Raw genomic sequence first — 21364 nt, forward strand, 5'->3', positions numbered from 1 at the left:
CGTATTTAGTAACTTTTGTCAGCCATGTCTGTAGATGATGTGTATCAATTTTGGTGACATTCCTATGAACGGTCTAGGAGGAGTTGCGCCGTCTTCGAGGCCATGCATTTCGCACAAAAGTGAAATTACCTCACTTCCTGTTGGGCGTGGCTAATGCATTGGCATTACATTTTTGTCCGGCTTAGTGAGATACATATGCGTACCAAATGGCATGCCACCACTACAAACTACATGGCAACCAGGCACCTTAATGCGGGAGACCAAAATCACAACGACTTAGGGGGCGCTATAGAGGCCCTGAGCCCCGGCCAAGTTTGGGCTTTTGGTTCTGAGTAGCGGTGGCAATTCTCGGAACTGGCGCCAAATTTCGTGCGTTTTCGCCCATGGCAAGCGCCCCGAAAATGGCCCAACAGCGGAGAAAAATAAAGAAGAAGACGGAAGAATAATAATAGTGAACTCTTACAAGAACAATAGGGCCTTCGCCCTATAGGGCTCGGGCCCTAATAATAGTGAACTCTTACAAGAACAATAGGGCCTTCGCCCATAGGGCTCGGGCCCTAATAATAGAGATGGCACTGATGCATCAGTATCAGCATTGGACTGATGCCAGCAAAAATGGTGGCTCAGATCTCAGAGGGAACGTTCGATACTGGATTCTGTATCAGTAGTAAAGATTGGAACTGGATTTGGAAAATAAATGGATATTTGGAAAACTTGACTGGTTTTACTTTTGTTATGATTGATCTTATTATATTTATATTTTATTCTTTGTTATCTTTATTATATTTACAGTGTGAGTAATTTTGTGTGAAAGAGTTTAGCTTAGTAGTTTTTTATTTTAAAGAAAACAATATCAGGTGGGTATTGTTTCATTTTCAGGATCAGGTTTGGAAAAGAGAAAAAATGGTATCATGCTATCATAAAGTAGTGATAATAAATTTTATAAAATCGATTTATATTTGATATCAAAGTTAGTAATTTTAGATGCTTATTCATATTTTTAAGGGATTAGACCAATTTTTAATTACTGATTAGCTATGAACTACAAGAGGAATAAGAATGATCCATTTTGGTTTTATTTTTAATTGTGTAAATAAGTCTTTTCAGGCCACATTTTGTGAAATAAAGTGATTATATTGTTTTAAAATAAAAATAATTAAAAATAAATTGGCTGCAGTTATGTCAGACTATATTTAACAGACTACTGTATCAAGACTGAATCATTTTCATGCGTATTAAAGAAAATGAAAGTGAATAAAACGCCGGTCACAGGAACACGCCTTTAATCACCCAGATCAGAGAGTTTTCTTTTATGGATTTATTTCACATTTAATAAACATCACAGTTAAATATTTAACAATTCTAAAAATTCAAAATCAGCAATTATGGTACAGAATGCCATGTAAAATAAATATACATGAAAATGTATCAAATAAATGTTAAACTTCCAAATATGGAAGAAAATAAACTTGTGTTATGTTTCTACAGAAGGTTAAGATTAAGATTGGTCGAACAGTACAAACAAATGCACCTTTTCCCATTTATAAAACTGACCGGCCTGACAAACTTCACGGCCATTTTTATCATCTAATCACTTGTTGTTCAGTGGAAAGTCATTTCACTGCACAGTAGGAACGTTTTATAAGGAAGAGCAATGTGCGGCAAAAAAAAAACTCCAAAAAACCCACACAGATCAGTGTGTAAAATATTGAAAACAGGTAATGTTTGTTTGTGCATCGAAAGATTGGAGGTTCTTTCAACGCTTGACCTAGAACAGAGTGAGGATACCTTTTTTTTTCAATTTTATCTTATTCCTGATATTAAAATAAAGCCAATTTTCTGGTTTATGGCTATTTATATGAACAAGCAAACTGCATAAGCACACACAGTATAAAAGTGCTCAAAACATGAAGGAAGTCTTTGTAAGACATGAGATTCAAGATATCTACTGAATAGCAGCTAAGAGATTTCAGAGATGGATGAAATCAGCTACTCTGAGAGAAAACACCACCGAGTAAACCGTGGAGTTATCAGAATTTGGAAATGTTCCTTTGTACAGTAGGCGTTTGTGTTATACGGTACGTATAAATATGTCTGATTCAAAAAAAAAATCTCTCGCTATCAGATGTGAACAGATTCAGTCTGTTTTTTTCCCTCCTCATGTGCAATAATGCATTAATTAAAGTACCATGTATATATATGTATATTTCAACTTCCTGTCTGCAAAGTTTGATCGTATGCAAATCTGAAAGGCATCAAGTTCACTGCCGTGAGTTTTATCCAAAGCTCGGCCATTAGATTATCGATCATGAGCTCTTTAAAACATCCAGGCACTTCTGAACCTCCCCGATATGGAATATCCTCGTCCAGACACTTGGCACACTTTCTGCGTCTGCTCTTGCTTTGTGCGTCGAGTCCACTTTTACGAAGACGTGACTCTGAGGTCCAGAAACCTCACGTGGACGATCAGAGACGTGTAGTGAGTCGGTCCTTCATAGTAAACTGCATCATGGCCCCTTGTGTGTGTGTGTGTGTGTGTGTGTGTGCCGAGCATGGATCTTTTGTTGCAGGGTTTTGGTCTGGAATGTGGAGATTCTAGGAGACTGGAGGAGAGAGAGAGACTACTGGAAGGCGAAGTCGGCTGGAGGGCCGTAGGAGAAGCCTGGGAAAGCGCCAGCTGCCTCTCGGACGCTGCTCGTCACGTGCAGGTTGTCGGAGTTGCACACGGACGTGGAGACAGGCAGGTGGGTGAACTCGGGGTCAAAGTGCCGGAGGTCAGTGGGACCCGTCTGCAAAATACATTCAAATGTTATTCGCCACATCAAATCACAATCAATCATACATAGTACAACATGCAGTGAAATGCTCAGTGCAGTGCTCTGTAAGTAGTGAAGATAGTTAATAAAAAAAAGAAAGGAGTAAAATAGAATGTAATAAATAGAATAAAAAATAAAAAGTGATAGAATACAGAATATTCAACAGCTATTCCGTGAAATCGATTCGTATGTGAGCTGATAGCGGCTATAATCCATGTACGACGAGATTGAGTGGAATAACTGTTTTATTCTCTCCACATTCACTGGATTTTGAGAAACGGAGCATTTTTATTTTTTGCAAATTCGATAAATAAAAACTTTATACAAAACGTCCGACAAAATCATTTCCGCTTAACAAACCGGGGAAATGACAGGAGCAATTTGTGAAAAATGTGATAATAATAATAATAATAATTCTTGAAAAATAAAAAAAGATACGTTCTTACCATCAAATACTTTTATTCTGTATTTTGTTGCTTTTTTTTTTGTATTTTTAGGGTTTTGTTTTCGAGTAGAGTTTTTATTTCGTCCTCGGTTGGTTCAGCAACACGTGCCGCCATTTTGTTTTTCACTACTCACAGTATTTTATTTATTTATTTTAATTATAGGGCACACTGTTATTGGAGCCTAGCTCAGTTGTGTGACCCCCACCATATTATATATATATATATACAATTTTAATATTATTTTAATACCTTTATTATGTGTTTATCTATTGTATCTGAGGTGGAAGCTTAATAAAATAAAAAAAAATATGAGCGAATATCCTAGTAGTAGAGTAGCCAATCAGAGCATGCGATTGCTCATATCCAGTGAATGTGGATAGAATAAAAATCAATACACAGTACTGTACGTGCAAAAGTCTTAGGCACATGTAAAGGAATGCTGTCGACCAAAAATGGGTTAAAAATAATGAAATGAAATGTTTCAACATTAAAAAAAAAAAAAATACTATAAACAGCAGTAAGCCATAATAAATGAAACAAAGTCAATGTTTGGTGTGAGACCGATTATTGACTTTGCTTTAAAAAAAAATAAAGGAGTTTCAGGTCCAGTGAGTGCAGTTTTATGCGGAAATGAGCTGTAGGTTTTACTGAGCGTCTTCCAGAACCAGCCACAGTTCTTCTGGACACTTTGACTGTCACACTCGCTTCTTCATTTTACACCAAAACCCAGCAGCCTTCATTATGTTTTCTTTTTTAACCTGAAAAGTGTTCTCTTATGGAATATGCTGCTTGGATACAAATTTTTTTTTTTCTGTAACATTTAATTTTGTGCTGGAAAACAAAACAAACGTTTGGAACTCTAAAATGTTTTTGTCCTCGTTCATCTCATTATCTCTAGCCGCTTTATCCTTCTACAGGGTCGCAGGCAAGCTGGAGCCTATCCCAGCTGACTACGGGCGAAAGGCGGGGTACACCCTGGACAAGTCGCCAGGTCATCACAGGGCTGACACATAGACACAGACAACCATTCACACTCACATTCACACCTACGCTCAATTTAGAGTCACCAGTTAACCTAACCTGCATGTCTTTGGACTGTGGGGGAAACCGGAGCACCCGGAGGAAACCCACGCGGACACGGGGAGAACATGCAAACTCCACACAGAAAGGCCCTCGCCGGCCCCGGGGCTCGAACCCAGGACCTTCTTGCTGTGAGGCGACAGCGCTAACCACTACACCACCGTGCCGCCCTGTTTTTGTCCTGACTCGATAAAATAGAAATCCATAACAAAGTTTGTACGGTACTGTATATTGCACTAAAGAAAAAATACAATAAATACAGGATTTTTTTATACATTAAAAACAATATATACACTGAAACTGCTGTACTGTATTTGTATGTGATTGATATTTTATTATTTCACTGAACCTGAACTGAATTAAAATGATTGTTTAAAATCTGACGCATTTAAATAAACACCGTTTATAATTGAGTGCAGAAGGAAAGTTATCTTTGGCTTACCACTGAGGGGATAAAAGGAGGCATGAGCTTCCTGGCCATCAGGTCGTCCCAGTTGATGGGCGAGAAGAAGCTGTGGTTCTTGAGTTCCAACTAAAGAGAGCATTAGAACAGTACATTAGAACCCTGGACTTTTTAAAAATCACACAGAAATCTGTAAAGGGATATGAACTAGGGTTAAAGCAGGGTATGGGTTTGTGGAGTTTAAAAGCTGGACTAGGGTTAAAGACAGGACTTGGTGTCCAAGATGGTTCACTGTATGTATTATAAAGGGGAAGCTGTGGCCTGATGGTTAGAGAAGGATCTTAGGGACCAAAAGGTTGCCGGTTCGATTCCCTGGACCAGCAGGAATGGCTGAAGTGCCCTTGAGCAAAGCACCTGCTCCCCAGGCTGCTCTGGGTATGTTGCATGTCGCTCTGGATAAGAGCGTTTGCTAAATGCCAGTAATGTAACGTAATAAAAATTGCTGTTGTCATAGCTATGCTAAAGCGGCCCAAAAAAGGTCTTTCATTCCAGGTCTTAGTAAGAGGTGTGTTTTGTGATCCAACACTTACAAAGTCATCCTTTACTCCCAGCCTCTTGGTGCGGTCCTTCTGCAGAAGCCCCTCGAGCAGCTCGCGCCCAGCGTTGGACACGTTCGGCTTCAGGACCAGAGACTTGTGCAGGATGTTGTTGTACATCTCAGCTGTGTTGCGACTATAGAAAGGAGGCTAGAGAGAGAAAGGGGTTCTGGTTTAGAGTTTAAGCCCACTTTAAACACCATAACTGTACAGTAGAGGTGAATTTGGACTCACCAATCCATAGAGCATCTCATAAAGGACAGACCCGAGGCACCACCAGTCCACCGTGCGGTCATACGCTTGCTTCTGGAGGACCTCTGGAGCCAAATACTGCAGGTACGAAATATAAAATCAGATCAAAATGCAACATAAATTTGAAATCTGTTATCAAACACGAGAGGAGGGTGTAGGATGTTATTGACCTACCTCTGGAGTTCCACAGAATGTAGTGGTGGTGTCATCGGGTTCCAGTCCCTCCTTACACAAGCCAAAGTCGGTGAGTACAATGTGGCCCTGAGAGTCCAGGAGGATGTTCTCTGGCTTGAGGTCTCTGTAAAGAAATCAATCATTTTTTAAAACCAGCCTTGATCATCATTGGAATTGGTTGGCTGGTTGGTTGGTCGGTTTGCATTATGACCACTAGGGGGCAGAACGAGTACGCACCTGTAAACGACGTGCAAGGAATGGAGGTATCCAAGAGCACTGGCGATCTCAGCAGCATAGAACCGAGCTCTGGGTTCCAGGAAAATCCTCTCTCGCTGGAGGTGGTAGAACAACTACAGGAGGAAGTTAGAGAACAGCAAAAGGTCAACGTCGTTAAATTAACATAAAATGACACAAATACAAACTTTAAAACCCACAATTTACATTTCAGAAGATCTGCTCATTACCTCGCCTCCGTTCACATAATCCAGGACGAAGTAGAGCTTGTCAGTGGTCTGGAAGGAGTAATGAAGCCCCACTAGGAACGGATGTTTGATGTTCTTCAGCAGAACGCTGCGCTCGGCCATGATATGTGTTTGCTTTGGGGTGGAAAAAAAAAAGGAGGTATGATTCAATATTTACATTTTACCAAATTTGAAGATTAAGCACCAATTAAGAATCATCACTCGTTCAGTTCTTCACAGTTTCTCATCTCACCTCTTTCTTCTTTAGGATGATCTTCTTCTGGAGCACCTTCACAGCATAGTACTGCTCTGTTTCTTTGTGTCTGGCCAGCAGAACCTAGAAAAGAAAGATTTATGATGAGTTTATTGAGGTATTATATGGATCATAAACAAAATTCTGACCAAACACCACTCACTTTTCCAAAACTCCCCTTGCCGATGATCTTCAGGTAGTCAAAGTCGCAGGGTTTAGTCCTGTCAGAGACAGAAAGAAAGTTACCGCTTAGGAACTAAAGAAGCCGACGTGAACGCAAGGAAATGACTGTTGAAATAAATGTAAATGTATTCGATGGGTTTACTTACTGAATCTCCTCAGCTAGCGAGCTCCTTGGGGAGGTCAGGAACATCTGGATCAGGAAGACATGAAGCAGAAGTGATGTTATTTTAAAGGATAGAGTGACAGATTCTTCCAAAGCAGGTACATAAGATACGAAAAACCAAAACATAACACTGAAATGAAATGGATAATCAAATGGATTGCATCAAGAGTCCAGCACTTTATCCAAAAAGTACATCTTGGAAAAGTCTTGTCTCCGATTATCCATGGGAAAACTCATTATTGGCATTTGATGGACGTTCATGAGCTGTTGGTTTGGTCCAAATACAAACTCAACCTTGTCTTGACACCATCTTTCTATTTTATTTTATTTTATTTTATTTTTCTCTTCTTGTGCCTACCTGGGGTGAGCCGAGGTCACCATCTCTTCCTGTTTCCTCGTTCTGGTTCTCGTCAATCTTCAGGAAATGGTCGACTTGAGAGCTGTGAAAGAAAAGAACATTCCTGAACCCACTAGATGGCAGTTGAGAAAGGTTTCTGGAGACACTGATAAGATCAGTGACACCACTGAACTAGTCAACATCACATTTTTTTTTAAACATTCTTCAAAGTCCTACTTTTGAGGCTCAGCGAAACTGAAATTTAAACTCTCAGGTTTAAAAACAAACAACCCCCCCATAAGTGACTCGAGGTGACAGATTAGCTGGAAGGGAATTTTCCACCCACCACCTCAGTGACTATAAGCTCACAGGATGATTCGAATGACCCAGCTCGATTCGTGCATAATGGAATTAGACTATTATCCTCGTTCCTTGTCTAGGGGACATGCAGGATTTACTCAAAGATGCTTAGAGCAGCGTAGAGTCAAGAACACAGGCAGGATGAAAAGATTATTCTGGATTTATTGTACAACACAGAGATTACGCTATTAAAGGAAGGTACAGCCGAGACAGCCGAACCCTGGGGCTGATGGGATTACTGCTCTCATTGACGCTGACCTCAGTTCAGTCTGAGAAACAGAACAGCTAAGATGGATGAATGGATGGATGAATGGACGGATGAATCCGTTTTGAGACCCGGTGTCTCAGCAGCTGAATATCCAAACATGTCATGGACAGACAGGGTTTTCTCGAAACACTTACTGTTGGCAGATGTGAGGGTTGGAGACCAGCTTCTGAATAAAGTCATTCAAGCCCATCTTCCTTTCTTTGATGAAGGCTGTAACAGAAAACAGACGAGGCTTTATTTTTTCCCCCTTTGACGTCAGAAGCGTCAGAGAACCAAATCAATCGTAGCTACACACGCCACACTTAAATCATTTCCCATTATTTAAGTGGGTCGATGATTGACGTTCCCGTCAGAGCTGATACGATACTGAAATAAAATAATCAGAATTCTCAGAATGGTCTGAATTGAAGAGAATTTTTTTTTGTGTCGAAATATTTTTCTCCGTTTGGCCTACATCATGATTGTATCTTCTCCGATTGGGTTATGATTCACGCAGCTTGACCACAAGTTGAGCTCGGGTTATGAACTCTGAGAAATAAAGCTAGTGTACAATGGTTTCAAGGTGGTATCACCACGTGGACATGGTGATCGTGGTATCTTCTGGATGTTCCTGGGCTGGGAAGCTGCGTACAGTTAGGTTTTTCAACTTTCGGTAGAGTTTTAGGGGAAATCTTTCCTTCAGGTCTGTATATAAGAACTCTACATATTGGAGTTTAGTTATACAGCCAGTGATCGTGGCACCATCTAAGTCGTACCTTTAAAGCTTTACTCTGATTAAAAAGCTCCATCAGTGGTCCTTAAGGCCCATTTATATGCCCTGAATTCATCTTAAAAAGTATAAAGATACATAGATTTTGGTACAAAAGAAGCCTTGGTGGTACTCAATGACAAACAAACAAACAAACAAACAAACAAACAAACAAACAAACAAACAAACAATTATTATCATTATTATTATTATTATTACACGTGTAATACGGTTTTAGAGCATAAATTTGTTTGTTTATTTGCTTGTTTGTGTGTAAACATTATTTTCAGCACATACCGGTGAGTACGGTCACGATCCCCCTCATCTTGCAGTAAGTCAGATCACAGCGAGTTTCTGTCACGGCCATTTTAGCGACCGAGCGGCGCGGCAGTAACCGGGAGGTGGAATAAATCCGAGCGGAGAGTGGAATGAAAAAACCGGATGAGCAGCAGACGAACGCGCGCGCACACACCCCCACAGACAGACACCCACAGACACGCGCGCGCACACCCTGATCCCCGATCCTGGGTGTCCCACTAGTGTCTCCTGCTCGCGCTCTGCTGCTTTTATACCGAGCACGTGGGGCAGTTTGACAGGGAGGCGCGGCGACTACGTCACTCTCGTAACCAAGGCAACCGTGGAACCGTGACGTCGCGGGAAATCTCACTTTTAGAGCGCGAGGATGCGCTCACAGTGTCTGTGGGATGGTCTCTCTCTCTCTCTCTCTCTCTCTCTCTCTCTCTCTCACACACACACACACACACACTGTCTCTCTCTCGCTCTCTCTCACTGCCTGTCTCTCTCTCACTGTCTGACTGTCTTTCTCTCTCTCACTGTATGTCTGTCTGTCTCTGTCTGTCTGTCTGTCTGTCTCTCTCTCTCTCTCACTCACACACACACACACACACACACACACACACACACACACACACACACACACACTGTCTCTCTCTCTCTCTCTCTCTCTCTCTCTCTCTCTCACTGCCTGTCTCTCTCTCTCACTGTCTGACTGTCTTTCTCTCTCTCTGTCTCACTGTCTGTCTGTCTCTCTCTGTATATGTCTGTCTCTCTCACTGTCTCTCACTCTCTCTCTCTGTTGCTTTCACTGTCTGTCTCACTCTCTCTGTGTCTCTCTCACTGTCCCTCTCTCACTCTCTCTCTGTTGCTCTCACTGTCTGTCTCACTCTCTCTGTTTCTCTCTCACTGTCTGTCTGTCTCTCTCTCACTGTCTCTGTTGCTCATTGTCTGTCTGTCTCTCTCCCGCTGTCTGTCTCTCTCTCTCGCTGTCTCTGTCTCTTACTGTTTCTCTCTCTCTCGCTGTCTCTGTCTCTCACGGTCTCTCTCTCTCTCTCACACTGTCTCTCACTCACTCTGTCTCTCACTGTCTGTCTTTCTCTCACTGTGTCTCTCTCTCCCACTGTCTCTCTCGCACTATCTGTCTTTCTCACTGTCTGTCTGTCTGTCTGTCTGTCTGTCTCTCACTATCTGTCTGTCTCTCTCTCTTACTATCTGTCTCTCTTTCTTACTGTCTGTCTGCCTCTCTCTTTCTCTTGCTCTCTCTCATTGTCTCTCTCTCTCTCTCTCTCTCTCTCTCTCTCTCTCACTGTCTCTCTCTCTCACACACACACACACACACACACACACACACACACACACACACACACACACACTGTCTCTCTCTCGCTCTCTCTCACTGCCTGTCTCTCTCTCACTGTCTGACTGTCTTTCTCTCTGTCTGTCTGTCTGTCTGTCTGTCTGTCTCTCTCTCTCTCTCTCTCTCTCTCTCTCTCTCTCTCTCACACACACACACACACACACACACACACACTGTCTCTCTCTCTCTCTCACTGCCTGTCTCTCTCTCACTGTCTGACTGTCTTTCTCTCTCTCTCTCTCTCTCTCTCTCTCTCTCTCTCTCACACACACACACACACACACACACACACACACACACACACACACACACACACACTGTCTCTCTCGCTTTCTCTCTCTCACTGCCTGTCTCTCTCTCTCTCACTGTCTGACTGTCTTTCTCTCTCTCTGTCTCACTGTCTGTCTGTCTCTCTCTGTGTCTGTCTGTCTCTCTCACTGTCTCTCTCTCTCTCTCTGTTTGTTGCTTTCACCATCTGTCTCACTCTCTGTGTCTCTCTCACTGTCCCTCTCTCACTCTCTCTGTTTCTCTCTCACTGTCTGTCTGTCTCTCTCTGTCTCTCTCTCACTGTCTCTGTTGCTCATTGTCTGTCTGTCTCTCTCTCTCGCTGTCTCTGTCTTACTGTTTCTCTCTCTCTCGCTGTCTCTATCTCTCACCGTCTCTCTCTCTCTCTCTCTCTCTCACACTGTCTCTCACTCACTCTGTCTCTCACTGTCTGTCTTTCTCTCACTGTGTCTCTCTCTCCCACTGTCTCTCTCGCACTATCTGTCTTTCTCACTGTCTGTCTGTCTGTCTGTCTCTCACTATCTGTCTGTCTCTCTCTCTTACTATCTGTCTCTCTTTCTTACTGTCTGTCTGCCTCTCTCTTTCTCTTGCTCTCTCATTGTCTCTCTCTCTCTCACTGTCTCTCTCACTCCCTCTCACTATTTGTCTGTCTCTCTCACTGTCTCTCTCTCTCTCTCTTTTTTTTGGAAAAAATGGATACAAAAGACATAGCTCTGAGGTATAATAATATAAATTGGCGCCCTGTATATGTACTCAGCAGATCAGTAGGGTGTGTGTACATCAGCTGTTCCCAGTACTAGTCTCCTCATTTAAAACATGGCCTCCTTAAAGGGACACTGCTCTCTGAATCATATTAAAGCTCACACTGCGGTATCTGCCACATGTTTAGTGATGCTGCTGCTAATTTGCTGATTAATGCTGTTTTTGTTTGTTATGTAAGAATTTAGCGGTTGCGTGCGACGCCGAGGTCACACAGTGACACTGTGAGCGCAATTACAATGGAGTTTAACAGAAGACGTCGATAAGACATAAGGGATAAAGATCAGGTTTCACTGTTAGCTCCTATAAACAAACGAGCGTCTTTTGTCACTCGGCATGTTCATGATGTTCATGAGAATCCCAGCAGCCAGCTGAAATGGTGGTGTAGACGTTGGCGCAAACGCTGGACTCAAAGGTCTCAGAATGCAGCGCAGCCCGATGACTCAGGTACAATGCGTACGAGGTGAAGTTTCAACCCCGTCTACATCTATGGAAAACACCACCTCAACCTGAAATTTCAACTCGTCAACTTGGGGCAGCCGACAGAACTGCCAGTTCTTTCCCTGTTTACAGAGTGACATCAAATCAACATGGCCGCTCAATCTGTAAACAGAGTAAAGTACGCCTACTCTACTTTTAAATGAGTTGATAGCAGTACTGGCTTTAGAGAAGTTAATATACAGGCACAGTGCTTGGTTAAATCTATAACACCAATCATACTAATCGCTGTTTTTCACCGGCTAGCTTGTTGCTAATCTACACGCTGTCGTCTGCTGTTGATACTGTGGTGAAATTTCAGTGCAAAATGTCACATGAATGTTCGAAGATCACTCCAGTAGAACAAAACTAGTAGCCATTCAGGCTTGTAACTGGAAAAGTGCAGTTAAATTAGCTTTTTTTGAGCTTTATCTGAGACAAAAGACAAGCTTTCATGGATGTCTCTATGTTTTTCCCTATTTTTTCAAATGTCACAATGTGGGAAATGATGTCTCATCTCATCTCATCTCATCTCATTATCTCTAGCCGCTTTATCCTTCTACAGGGTCGCAGGCAAGCTGGAGCCTATCCCAGCTGACTATGGGCGAAAGGCGGGGTACACCCTGGACAAGTCGCCAGGTCATCACAGGGCTGACACATAGACACAGACAACCATTCACACTCGCATTCACACCTACGGTCAATTTAGAGTCACCAGTTAACCTAACCTGCATGTCTTTGGACTGTGGGGGAAACCGGAGCACCCGGAGGAAACCCACGCGGACACGGGGAGAACATGCAAACTCCGCACAGAAAGGCCCTCGCCGGCCCCGGGGCTCGAACCCAGGACCTTCTTGCTGTGAGGCGACAGCGCTAACCACTACACCACCGTGCCGCCCGGAAATGATGTCATTACAACTTAAAAATAACCACTGACAATGCAATGCAAATACAGCCACCAATTCCGCTTTCCACTTGAGGTCATGACTTTTAGGTCATTCCCTTCCTCCAAATAGGAAAAGCCAAAGAAAAAGCCCCTTAACTTGAAATTCTGACTTGTCAACTTGAAATACATAGTTTTCACTGACGTCACGGCATTCCGGGGAACGCCTTCCAGCCGCCATCTTGCGGGGCAAACAAAACGGACCATCGCCATTACTGGCTACATTATCTCGGACGAATTTATGAAGTTATATAGTCAGTTTTCTAAAATAATGATCAGTGTCGGCAAAATCAAGCAAACGGAAGTATATAGAAACATTGGACGACATCTCACGACAACGGTATGCAGCCAATCTGGCCTTGATTGGGGGAATTGACCCCTACGAAGTGGACAAAGATGCATTTTCAAGTGACTCTGCAGGGCTGCCATCCATATCGTACCCTGATATTGTGAACTATTTCGTGAATAGTAAAAGTGCCTACACACTTGACGACCTCAAAGCATACAAGTTGCTGGAGTCATACAATTATTTTGTCTGTGGCTGGGTCCGTGAAGTCCACCATATAAAAACAAATGACAGTTGTGTCCTAATTACAGCCAAGGTATGTAAACATTGGAATTTTAGAGCTCTCAACACTGCATATAAATATATGTGTGTGTATAATATAGAGTTGATTTAAGACAAATTTTACATCCATTAGTGGTATTACAGTACCATGTCAGTGTACAATGTAAACGTACACTCAGCGGTTCCAGTTAGGCATCCTCCAGAGATTGTTTACACAATGTTTTGGTTTCCAAAAACAAACTTAAACACAATTAAACAACTTACCACTTATAAAATGATCGGAGCAGACTTTGCTGTGTTTGGAAGGCTGATAATCCTTGTGGTTGATTCTCGCAAGCCATAGATTTCTCCTTTGTATGCTGAGTTTCTTTGTTTGCTCGCCTTCGTGCTCCCGTACAGTGGGAATTCCATAAAAGCTCCGCTTGACGTCATCATCTGACCTATTACGACAGCCGTGAATACAACAGGTGTGCACCATTGCTAGCTTTAAATAGCCTGCTTGGGTTCTTTTGAAGACTTTGTACTCGCGCGTTACAATGTGTGCTCAGTGACCCGTACGGTAAGCTTGACCCACAAGATGGCTGCCACTAGGGAATCCCCGACTCTGTGACGTCATGTGCAAACTATGTATAGTCTTCTCAACTACGGGTTCCAGTTTACAGAGTGACGTCAAAGCAAGAGATCATCAGAAGTATGCTTGTTTTTTCAGTATACCTTTAAAGGAGTTGTACTGTATATAATATACAAGTACTGTATTAGCTTTAGATACACTGACCAGCCACTTTAATAGAAACTTGTTCTTGGCTGCAGGAGTGGAACCCAATGTGGTCTTCTGCTGTTGCATGCTGAGATGCTTTTCTGCTCACCACGGTTATAAAAGAGTTGCTATATCTTTCCTGGCAGCTCGAACCAATCTGGCCTGAGTTTCCTAAAAGCATCGCAGCACAAAGATCATCGTTAAATGGTCGAGCGAGTAGTAAAATGAACACTCTCCTAATTAAGCTGCTCTTAGCGTTAAGAGGCTTTTGGGAAACCCACCCCTGGCCATTTTCCTCTGACCTCTCTGATCAACAAGGCATTTCTTTCCACCCATAGAACTCTCATTCACTCACTCACTTGAAGTTTTTTGTTTTTCGCACCATTCTGTCTGTGTAAACTCTCGAGACTGTTGTGTGTGAAAACCCCAGAAGATCAGCAGTTTCTGAAATACTCAAACAAGTCCATCTGGCTCAAACCAACACCCACGCCACCCACAGTGAACGAAAGTCACACTCTGAGATCACAATTTTTCCCATTCTGATGTTTGAACATTGTGAACATTTAATTACCTGAAGCTCTTGATTTGTATCTGCATGATTTGCTGCATGGTACTGGTGCCAAGGGATCGGCTGATTAGAGAACTGCAGAAAATAAAACAGCAGGTGGATGGATGGGTGTTCATAATAAAGAGGCCAGCGAGTGTAGTTTGGTGTCTGAGGATGAAAGTACGTGACTTATCACAGTTAGCTGACTACCTCATTGCTAAGAAAAGATGAACAAAGAGACGTCTATGGGTTTTTTTTCCTTTCACTTCATATGTTGAATATTCTTGGGTAAAAAAACCAAACAACAACAACAAAAAAAACCCCGCACCATTCTGACCTGTGAATTAACATTTAGGACGCAAGTCAAAAGTCACTCAGGGTGGATTTGCATCCATCCTGATGTCATGAAAAATTTACACAACTGATTTACACAACTGAGGTCAATATGGTTGGATATAATTAGATTTTGACTTATAAAAACATTCAGGACTCTCCATATGAATTGAGTGTATATTATTATGAATTTGAGGCCATGGTCTCTTGATCAGACTTCAGTAACTCAGCTAGAAGACTTGGCAAGGTGGTTTTTTTTTTAAACATTTGAATATAATACTGTTATAATAAAAAGCAAAGACGCTATTAATGAACATAGATATGGATAAGCCATGGTCTAATGGTTAGAGAAGCAGCTTTAGGGCCAAAAGGTCGCTGGTTTGATTCCCTGGACCAGCAGGAATGGCTGAAGTGCTCTTGAGCAAGGTACCTAACCTCCAACCGCTCTCCAGGCTGGTGTGGGTATGTTGCACATCATTCTGGATTAGCACGTCTGCTAAATGCTAGTAATGTAAAACAGGCTCAATCAAACACCAAGGATTGCAAGTATAATTTCTGATTTTATGGAGCCACCTACTCCATTTCTCCTCCGTTCCTACATGACAGCTGATGTAACTGCATTACATAACTCCGCTGTCAGCGCAGGGAAATCACCAAAAACACCAAACATCACCGTACCCACACATCCTCCTTGACAGACACTTTCATTCAAAGCACATCTCATTTCTGTCCCCTGTTGCGTGTCATATTCAGGGACATCTATGCTGTAATATCCCTGACCTGCTCCACATACACACTCTCAGAAAATAAAGTACATAATTGTACCTTCAGGGGCACACCGGCTTGTTACTGGATCAGCATCCTCTAAGGTACTTATTTGTACCCTTTATATACTGATTGTGAACATAGAGGGTTAGTCAAAATTATGTGGACACTTAAATGGTAGAAATCATTTATTCACAAAACATACATCATATGTGCAAGATGATTTACAGGACGGTCTCAACCTGTGTTCAACACGCAAAAAAACAGCGAGCAACAGTACCATTTAAAGCCCGGACACACATTTCGCAGGGAATAGATGATACCACAGTCCTTGAGGTCATTGATATCACAAATTTTCCTGCTATACATGCGCTCCTTCACCATACCCCATAACCAGAGGTCACAGGGCTTAAAATCAGGGGAGTGTGGAGGCCACGGCAATGGTCCATCACGACCTATCCATCAACCTGGAAATGCATGGTCAAGATGAGCACAAACAGTACGGCCAAAATGCGCCATCCTGTTGGAAATACCCCGTCAATTGGATCTGTAGTGGAAGCTCATCAATGGCGTACTGCTGCACCATCTGTAAGTAGACATCTGACGTCACTGTTCGGGTGTCAAAAAAGTAGGGCCCAATTACACCAGCAGTGGTCAGGGCACACCACACATTCAGGAGAAAAATAATCCATTAGCGTTAACATAATTTTGACTAACACTGTATATGGACCTTTTTGGCCCTGGGGTTACATTAGTGTAGATTGTACCTTGGGGGACAGGAATGGATTCCTTCTGTACCCCTATTTCTGACAGTACATAAATCCCAATTTAAATCTACTTAAGCCAAATTTCTTAATCGACTCCTCATTTCTACTGAAAAGAAGTTGAAGTCAAGGTCATGATGATGCCTCGGTGCAGTTGACTTACACAAGCTGAATGTTATGAGCTCAGTCAGATTTCTCCCAGGTGCCCAGAGGTGGACAAAGTACCCAATTTCATTACTTAAGTCAAAGTGCAGATCCCACTGGTCAAATGTTACTCCAATACAAGTGAAAGTTGTCCAGTCAAATTTTTACTTAAGTACTGAAGTACTTACTTTTAAAAATACTAAAGTATTAAAAGTACATTTTCTGTCAACACATTGTTGTATTATTGCCACAATGCTTACAAAACCTAACACCGTTACCAAAGACAGAAATGTGAATTCACAAAATGAACGCATGCTGTGCCATCATGGTTTAACATTAAGCTAGCTAGTCAGTGAAGCTCCACCTGACATGCTAGCAAACTCTTTTCAAACTCGAAATCATATTGGGTAGCTAACGCTACTAGAAAAGAAAGATTTCTACATTCTGTTTATTTGGCAAGATTATACTAAAACATATTTCTGAAAGGACTTCAGATAAGTTAACGTTATTCATCTTAGTGTAACTCCGTTTTTACATGCTAACTAACAGTGTCCAAGTTAACTAGCTATGTGCTAATGTTAGCCATGGACAAGGCGATGGCAACTTGGCGGGCAAATCCATAGAAAGTCATTTGACGAACCAGACTGCATAGCTATTGCAACATTATCGCTAGCTCTAAAAGCACAGACAACTTCGTTGCAAGCTTTCTCTCAGAATAAAACGTTTACATATATACCTCAATATGCTTCCGCAGGTTGAGTTTTTGTAGGTCGTGATGTGGTTCGTTTTTGGCAAACAAAGCAAACATTTAAATTGAAATGAATCTTTAATCCTTTCAGAAAACTGAAACATGGATTCATGGGCCATGAGTGTGTGCATTCCTCAGAAGAACCGCCTCCTTCCATTCTGCCATCAACTCCTCGTGTTAAATAACGCTGCTGAGAAATCACTGAACTTGATTTTATCCAGTCTATGAACATGACGTGACCCTAGTGATTACTGATCGGCTGTCTCAGTGTCACCTGGGAAAAAACCATCACGTTTTAGAAAAGAAAAGAAAAAACATCCACTTTCAAAGCTGCTTCATAGTAACGAGTAACGAGGACCTTGATAGAAATGTACAGTACTCAAGTAAATGTACTTCGTTACTGTCCACCTCCGCAGTTGCCTATGCTCTGGTGATCCATTAACACTGTACAAAATACAATATCGTCTTCGACTCGTTCGAAAGACTACAATACTCTGCAGCGAGACTCCTCACCCATACCAAACGATCTGCTCGTATCACCCCCATTCTTTCTCAGCTTCACTGGTTACCAGTTCTGTCCAGAATTAAGTATAAAATCTTACTACTCACCTTCAAAGCTCTCCATAATCTTGCTCCTTCTTATATCTGTGATCTTCTGACCCTTTATACTCCATCTTGCTCTCTCAGATCTTCTAGCCATAATCTCCTTGCTGTTCCTCACACTAGACTCTCTACCCTGGAAGGCAGGTCCTTCAGCGCCACGGCCCCCAAGCTCTGGAAGTCCCTTCCTCAGCCCCTCCATGACTGTTCTTCCCTTCCTTTCTTCAAATCTCATCTCAGAACCTTTCTGTTTCATGAACACTCTCCTCCTCCACCACTGCATAAACTCACCACTCTTTAGCAACTTTGTGTGTGTGTGTGTGTGTTGTTTTCTTTGACCTATGTAAAGTGACCTTGAGTTTGAGAAAGGCACTAGATAAATGTAACTTCTTCTTCTTATTATTATTATTATTCGTATTCTTATTATTATATCTGATATACCACTCAATGCCAGCCAATATTATTTAAATAATAACCTCGACTTTGACTTGGATATTATTCACCAATATTCATTTCACCTTCAGCGAATAATTGTTAAATATGAATATAACTAACTGTAATGTTGTTTTAAAAGGGTTACAACCGATCTGAGGTGGGTTTCCCAAAAGCCTCTTAACGCTAAGAGCATCTTCACTAGGAGAGAGAGTGTTCATTGTGCTGCTCGCTCAACCATTTAACAATGATCTTTGTGCTACGATGCTTTTGGGAAACTCAGCACTGAAAACATTCAGTCGGTGGATTGGTTTCATTTTATTTTAAACAGAAGTTTAGTATTGCCCATATAATCTGCTGAAGATATAATCTCATAAAGTGGATAATGAGCTGTCTGGTTATATGTATGACAGCAGACTCAAGTAATGTGATATAAACAGGTTCAACACAAAGCGTTCATAACCGTCATGCCCATGATGAGGAAGTCCTCCTACAACTGTTTCAGAAGTAGGTTGCATAAAACTCTGAGGGCTTTCCAGTCAGAAAGTACACCATAATCCCCTGCACGAGATGAATTAACAGCTTTAAGATGTTCTTAAAGTATCCTAAAAGTTTACGGGATGCTCCATTTCAGTGTATTTACTTATAACTTTAAGAATTCTTATAGTATAACTTTCCATGCCTTCTTAAAGATAATGAAACGCTGTTGAAAAGAATGTTTAAGATGTCACTTTGTTAAAGTTACTAAATTTAACATTTCACTGTACTTAAAGTCACTACTACTTTTAAGAATACCAGTAGTCTTAAAGTTACATACTGAATCAATTTAAAAAGTTCAGTCAAGGCCTTAAATACACGATTAAATTTAAGATTAAATGCAATTAAATTCACATTTTCACCTCGTACTGTAAACAGATTTCATTACATTTCCCCAAGAACCATATTAGCAACTGAAAAGTCACACTGCTCGTCTGCTTGACAATGAATCGTGACAGTAAATAAATAAATAAAATGTTGGAAATGAATCATGGAGAACAGAAGAGATGAGAAGAGAAGAGGTATTCCCCCAGATGAATGCTTTATTCATTCACTTTCACTTTCACTGCTACAGTGTCCTTTTACAGTGATCAGATAACCATTTCGACCCAGTCTCGGGCTACCTGACCCACCTCTCCTCTTTTTCCATCTCGCTATCCCCTTTCCTGTGACATATTTTTAGTACGGTTTGCCCTGCGCTGTCTACATGCCAGCTAGCCATGCCGAGAGACTTCACTTCCGTCGTAACACCCTTCTGAGAAAATCTGCTCTATAAGTTGGGCTCCGTTGCCATGGAGACAGCCCTCTCGAGCTCATTTGTGTATATTTGCATGACAGGAAGTTTATCGCTAGGTCGGGTTCCCTTCTGCCACGCTCTAGAAGACTGGTTGGCAAGACTGAGTCATTCAGCCCTCTGCATGTTGCTCTCTGAGTACATCTGCTGCTGCTCGGGTGATAAGGGGACGCCAACAGAGTTCCCTGACTAAACAGTCTGTACAACTCGGCCTCATGGGAAGGGTCCCAGTAGTCCTCGTAGCTAGGATTCTGTTTAAATTGGTGCAAAGTTTTGATCTGCTTTCTCCCTGTGGTGTGGTATGGTATGGTATGGTATGGTAGGGCTTGGAGTAATGGCTCAGGGCTAAATATTGTTTTCACACCCTTTACACGAATCCTTGGCACTACTCTACTGCACACAGGAGCTTTGTGACATTTGATAATGTAATTAATTGTTGAGCTTCCATTAACATGTATCTGATAATTCAGCTGCTAAAGCATAATATACAAGCCTTTTTATTCTCTAAAAGTCTAGGATACAGGCTAAACCACCAACTCGCAGTTAGCATTTAAAAACAGGAAACATGCTAAGACAGAAACCAGCATAACAGTAAACAACCAACATTCAGCTCGCATCCAACACACACATCGAGGTTGAACTCAGCTGCTTGTTTTTACTTCCCTAACTTGTGATACAGTGAGATCAATTCGAGTCTGACACATGAACTAAATTATCAACAGGACAATCATGCTAACACAGAAACTAGCATTACAGCAAGCAAACTAAAAATGATACAGGCTAACCTGTTTACTATTAGCTTACATTTAAACTAAATTAGCCAAAGAAAACATATTTACATGGAAATTAGTATAGGTAACCATATGGGGCCGAGTAAAATTAAGGATTAATTTCACTCGTGATTTCGAAATTTTGAAAATTCAAAACTTTGAAATCACGAGTGAAATTGATCCTTAATTTTACTCGGCCCCATATGATTACTTGTTTATAATATATTGGGCCAAATTCATACTTCAGAAGCCATTCAGGTTCACAACATTTGTCATTCGCGTTTTCTGAACCGATCAGGGCGCGAGACTATCTTGCACGTTTGAATCAGTTTCTAAAGCGTCTTTCATCATGACACGATGACACAACACGAGGATTTTGAAAATGGTTTACAAAATTTTATTGGAACTTCTTTACAAAAGCAATTTTGTTGACAAAATTTGCTAATTTTTGTAACCGTAACCAAGCCACAAACTAGCCGATAGCATTTCAGAAATACGGCCCCGTGTTAAGGAAAAAAAGCCCTCCTTGATTGACCAATCAGAATTGTGTAATTTGGCCCTATGTATTATAAGCATAGTTAGCAAACTAAAAACAAACCTGCAGCTAAATTCAACTCCATTCTGCTCTTTGCAGCTAGAGGTCACATGCTTGGATACCACATAGCAACGCCATATAGACCCCTTCGCAGTAAACATCATTCATACGTAAGAGGAAATTGCGCGCGCAGCCTGGACCCAAAAAAGACTCAGCGATGCCTAGTTGTTGTGTTGTCGGGTGTCAGAATCGTAGCAGTGATGGGGTTAAAATGTACAGAATTCCAGCAGGATCTCACCCATTCCAAAAAAATCGCCGACGTCTATGGGTACAAGCCATCAAACGTGTAGACTGGGATGAAAGCACTATCAAAAATGCGCGGGTTTGCAGCGCCCACTTCATCACAGGTAAGA

The 21364-nt window shown here is 41.7% G+C and overlaps 1 protein-coding gene across 2 annotated transcripts in view; it reads right to left on the reverse strand.

Moving 5' to 3' along the window:
• Positions 1-1303: 1303 nt before the first annotated feature.
• The window catches only part of si:ch211-195b13.1 (STKc_SGK domain-containing protein), a 23768-nt gene continuing 3707 nt past the window's right edge, over positions 1304-21364 (reverse strand). The window contains exons 1-13 of one of the 2 annotated variants that reach the window (XM_060904581.1): positions 8838-9091; positions 7927-8002; positions 7186-7267; positions 6811-6854; positions 6645-6702; positions 6482-6565; positions 6232-6363; positions 6005-6117; positions 5768-5891; positions 5576-5671; positions 5336-5491; positions 4785-4874; positions 1304-2789 (exon numbers count right to left, since the gene is read on the reverse strand). In XM_060904581.1, coding sequence (XP_060760564.1) covers positions 2622-2789; positions 4785-4874; positions 5336-5491; positions 5576-5671; positions 5768-5891; positions 6005-6117; positions 6232-6363; positions 6482-6565; positions 6645-6702; positions 6811-6854; positions 7186-7267; positions 7927-8002; positions 8838-8907 — 1293 coding nt within the window. In that variant the 5' untranslated portion in view covers positions 8908-9091 and the 3' untranslated portion in view covers positions 1304-2621. Of the gene's footprint in view, positions 2790-4784; positions 4875-5335; positions 5492-5575; positions 5672-5767; positions 5892-6004; positions 6118-6231; positions 6364-6481; positions 6566-6644; positions 6703-6810; positions 6855-7185; positions 7268-7926; positions 8003-8837; positions 9092-21364 lie in introns of those variants that run through there. The other variant, XM_060904583.1, reaches the window with a different exon arrangement.

The sequence above is a fragment of the Neoarius graeffei genome, chromosome 22, assembly GCF_027579695.1.
Source record: "Neoarius graeffei isolate fNeoGra1 chromosome 22, fNeoGra1.pri, whole genome shotgun sequence".
Taxonomy (NCBI): Eukaryota; Metazoa; Chordata; class Actinopteri; order Siluriformes; family Ariidae; genus Neoarius; species Neoarius graeffei.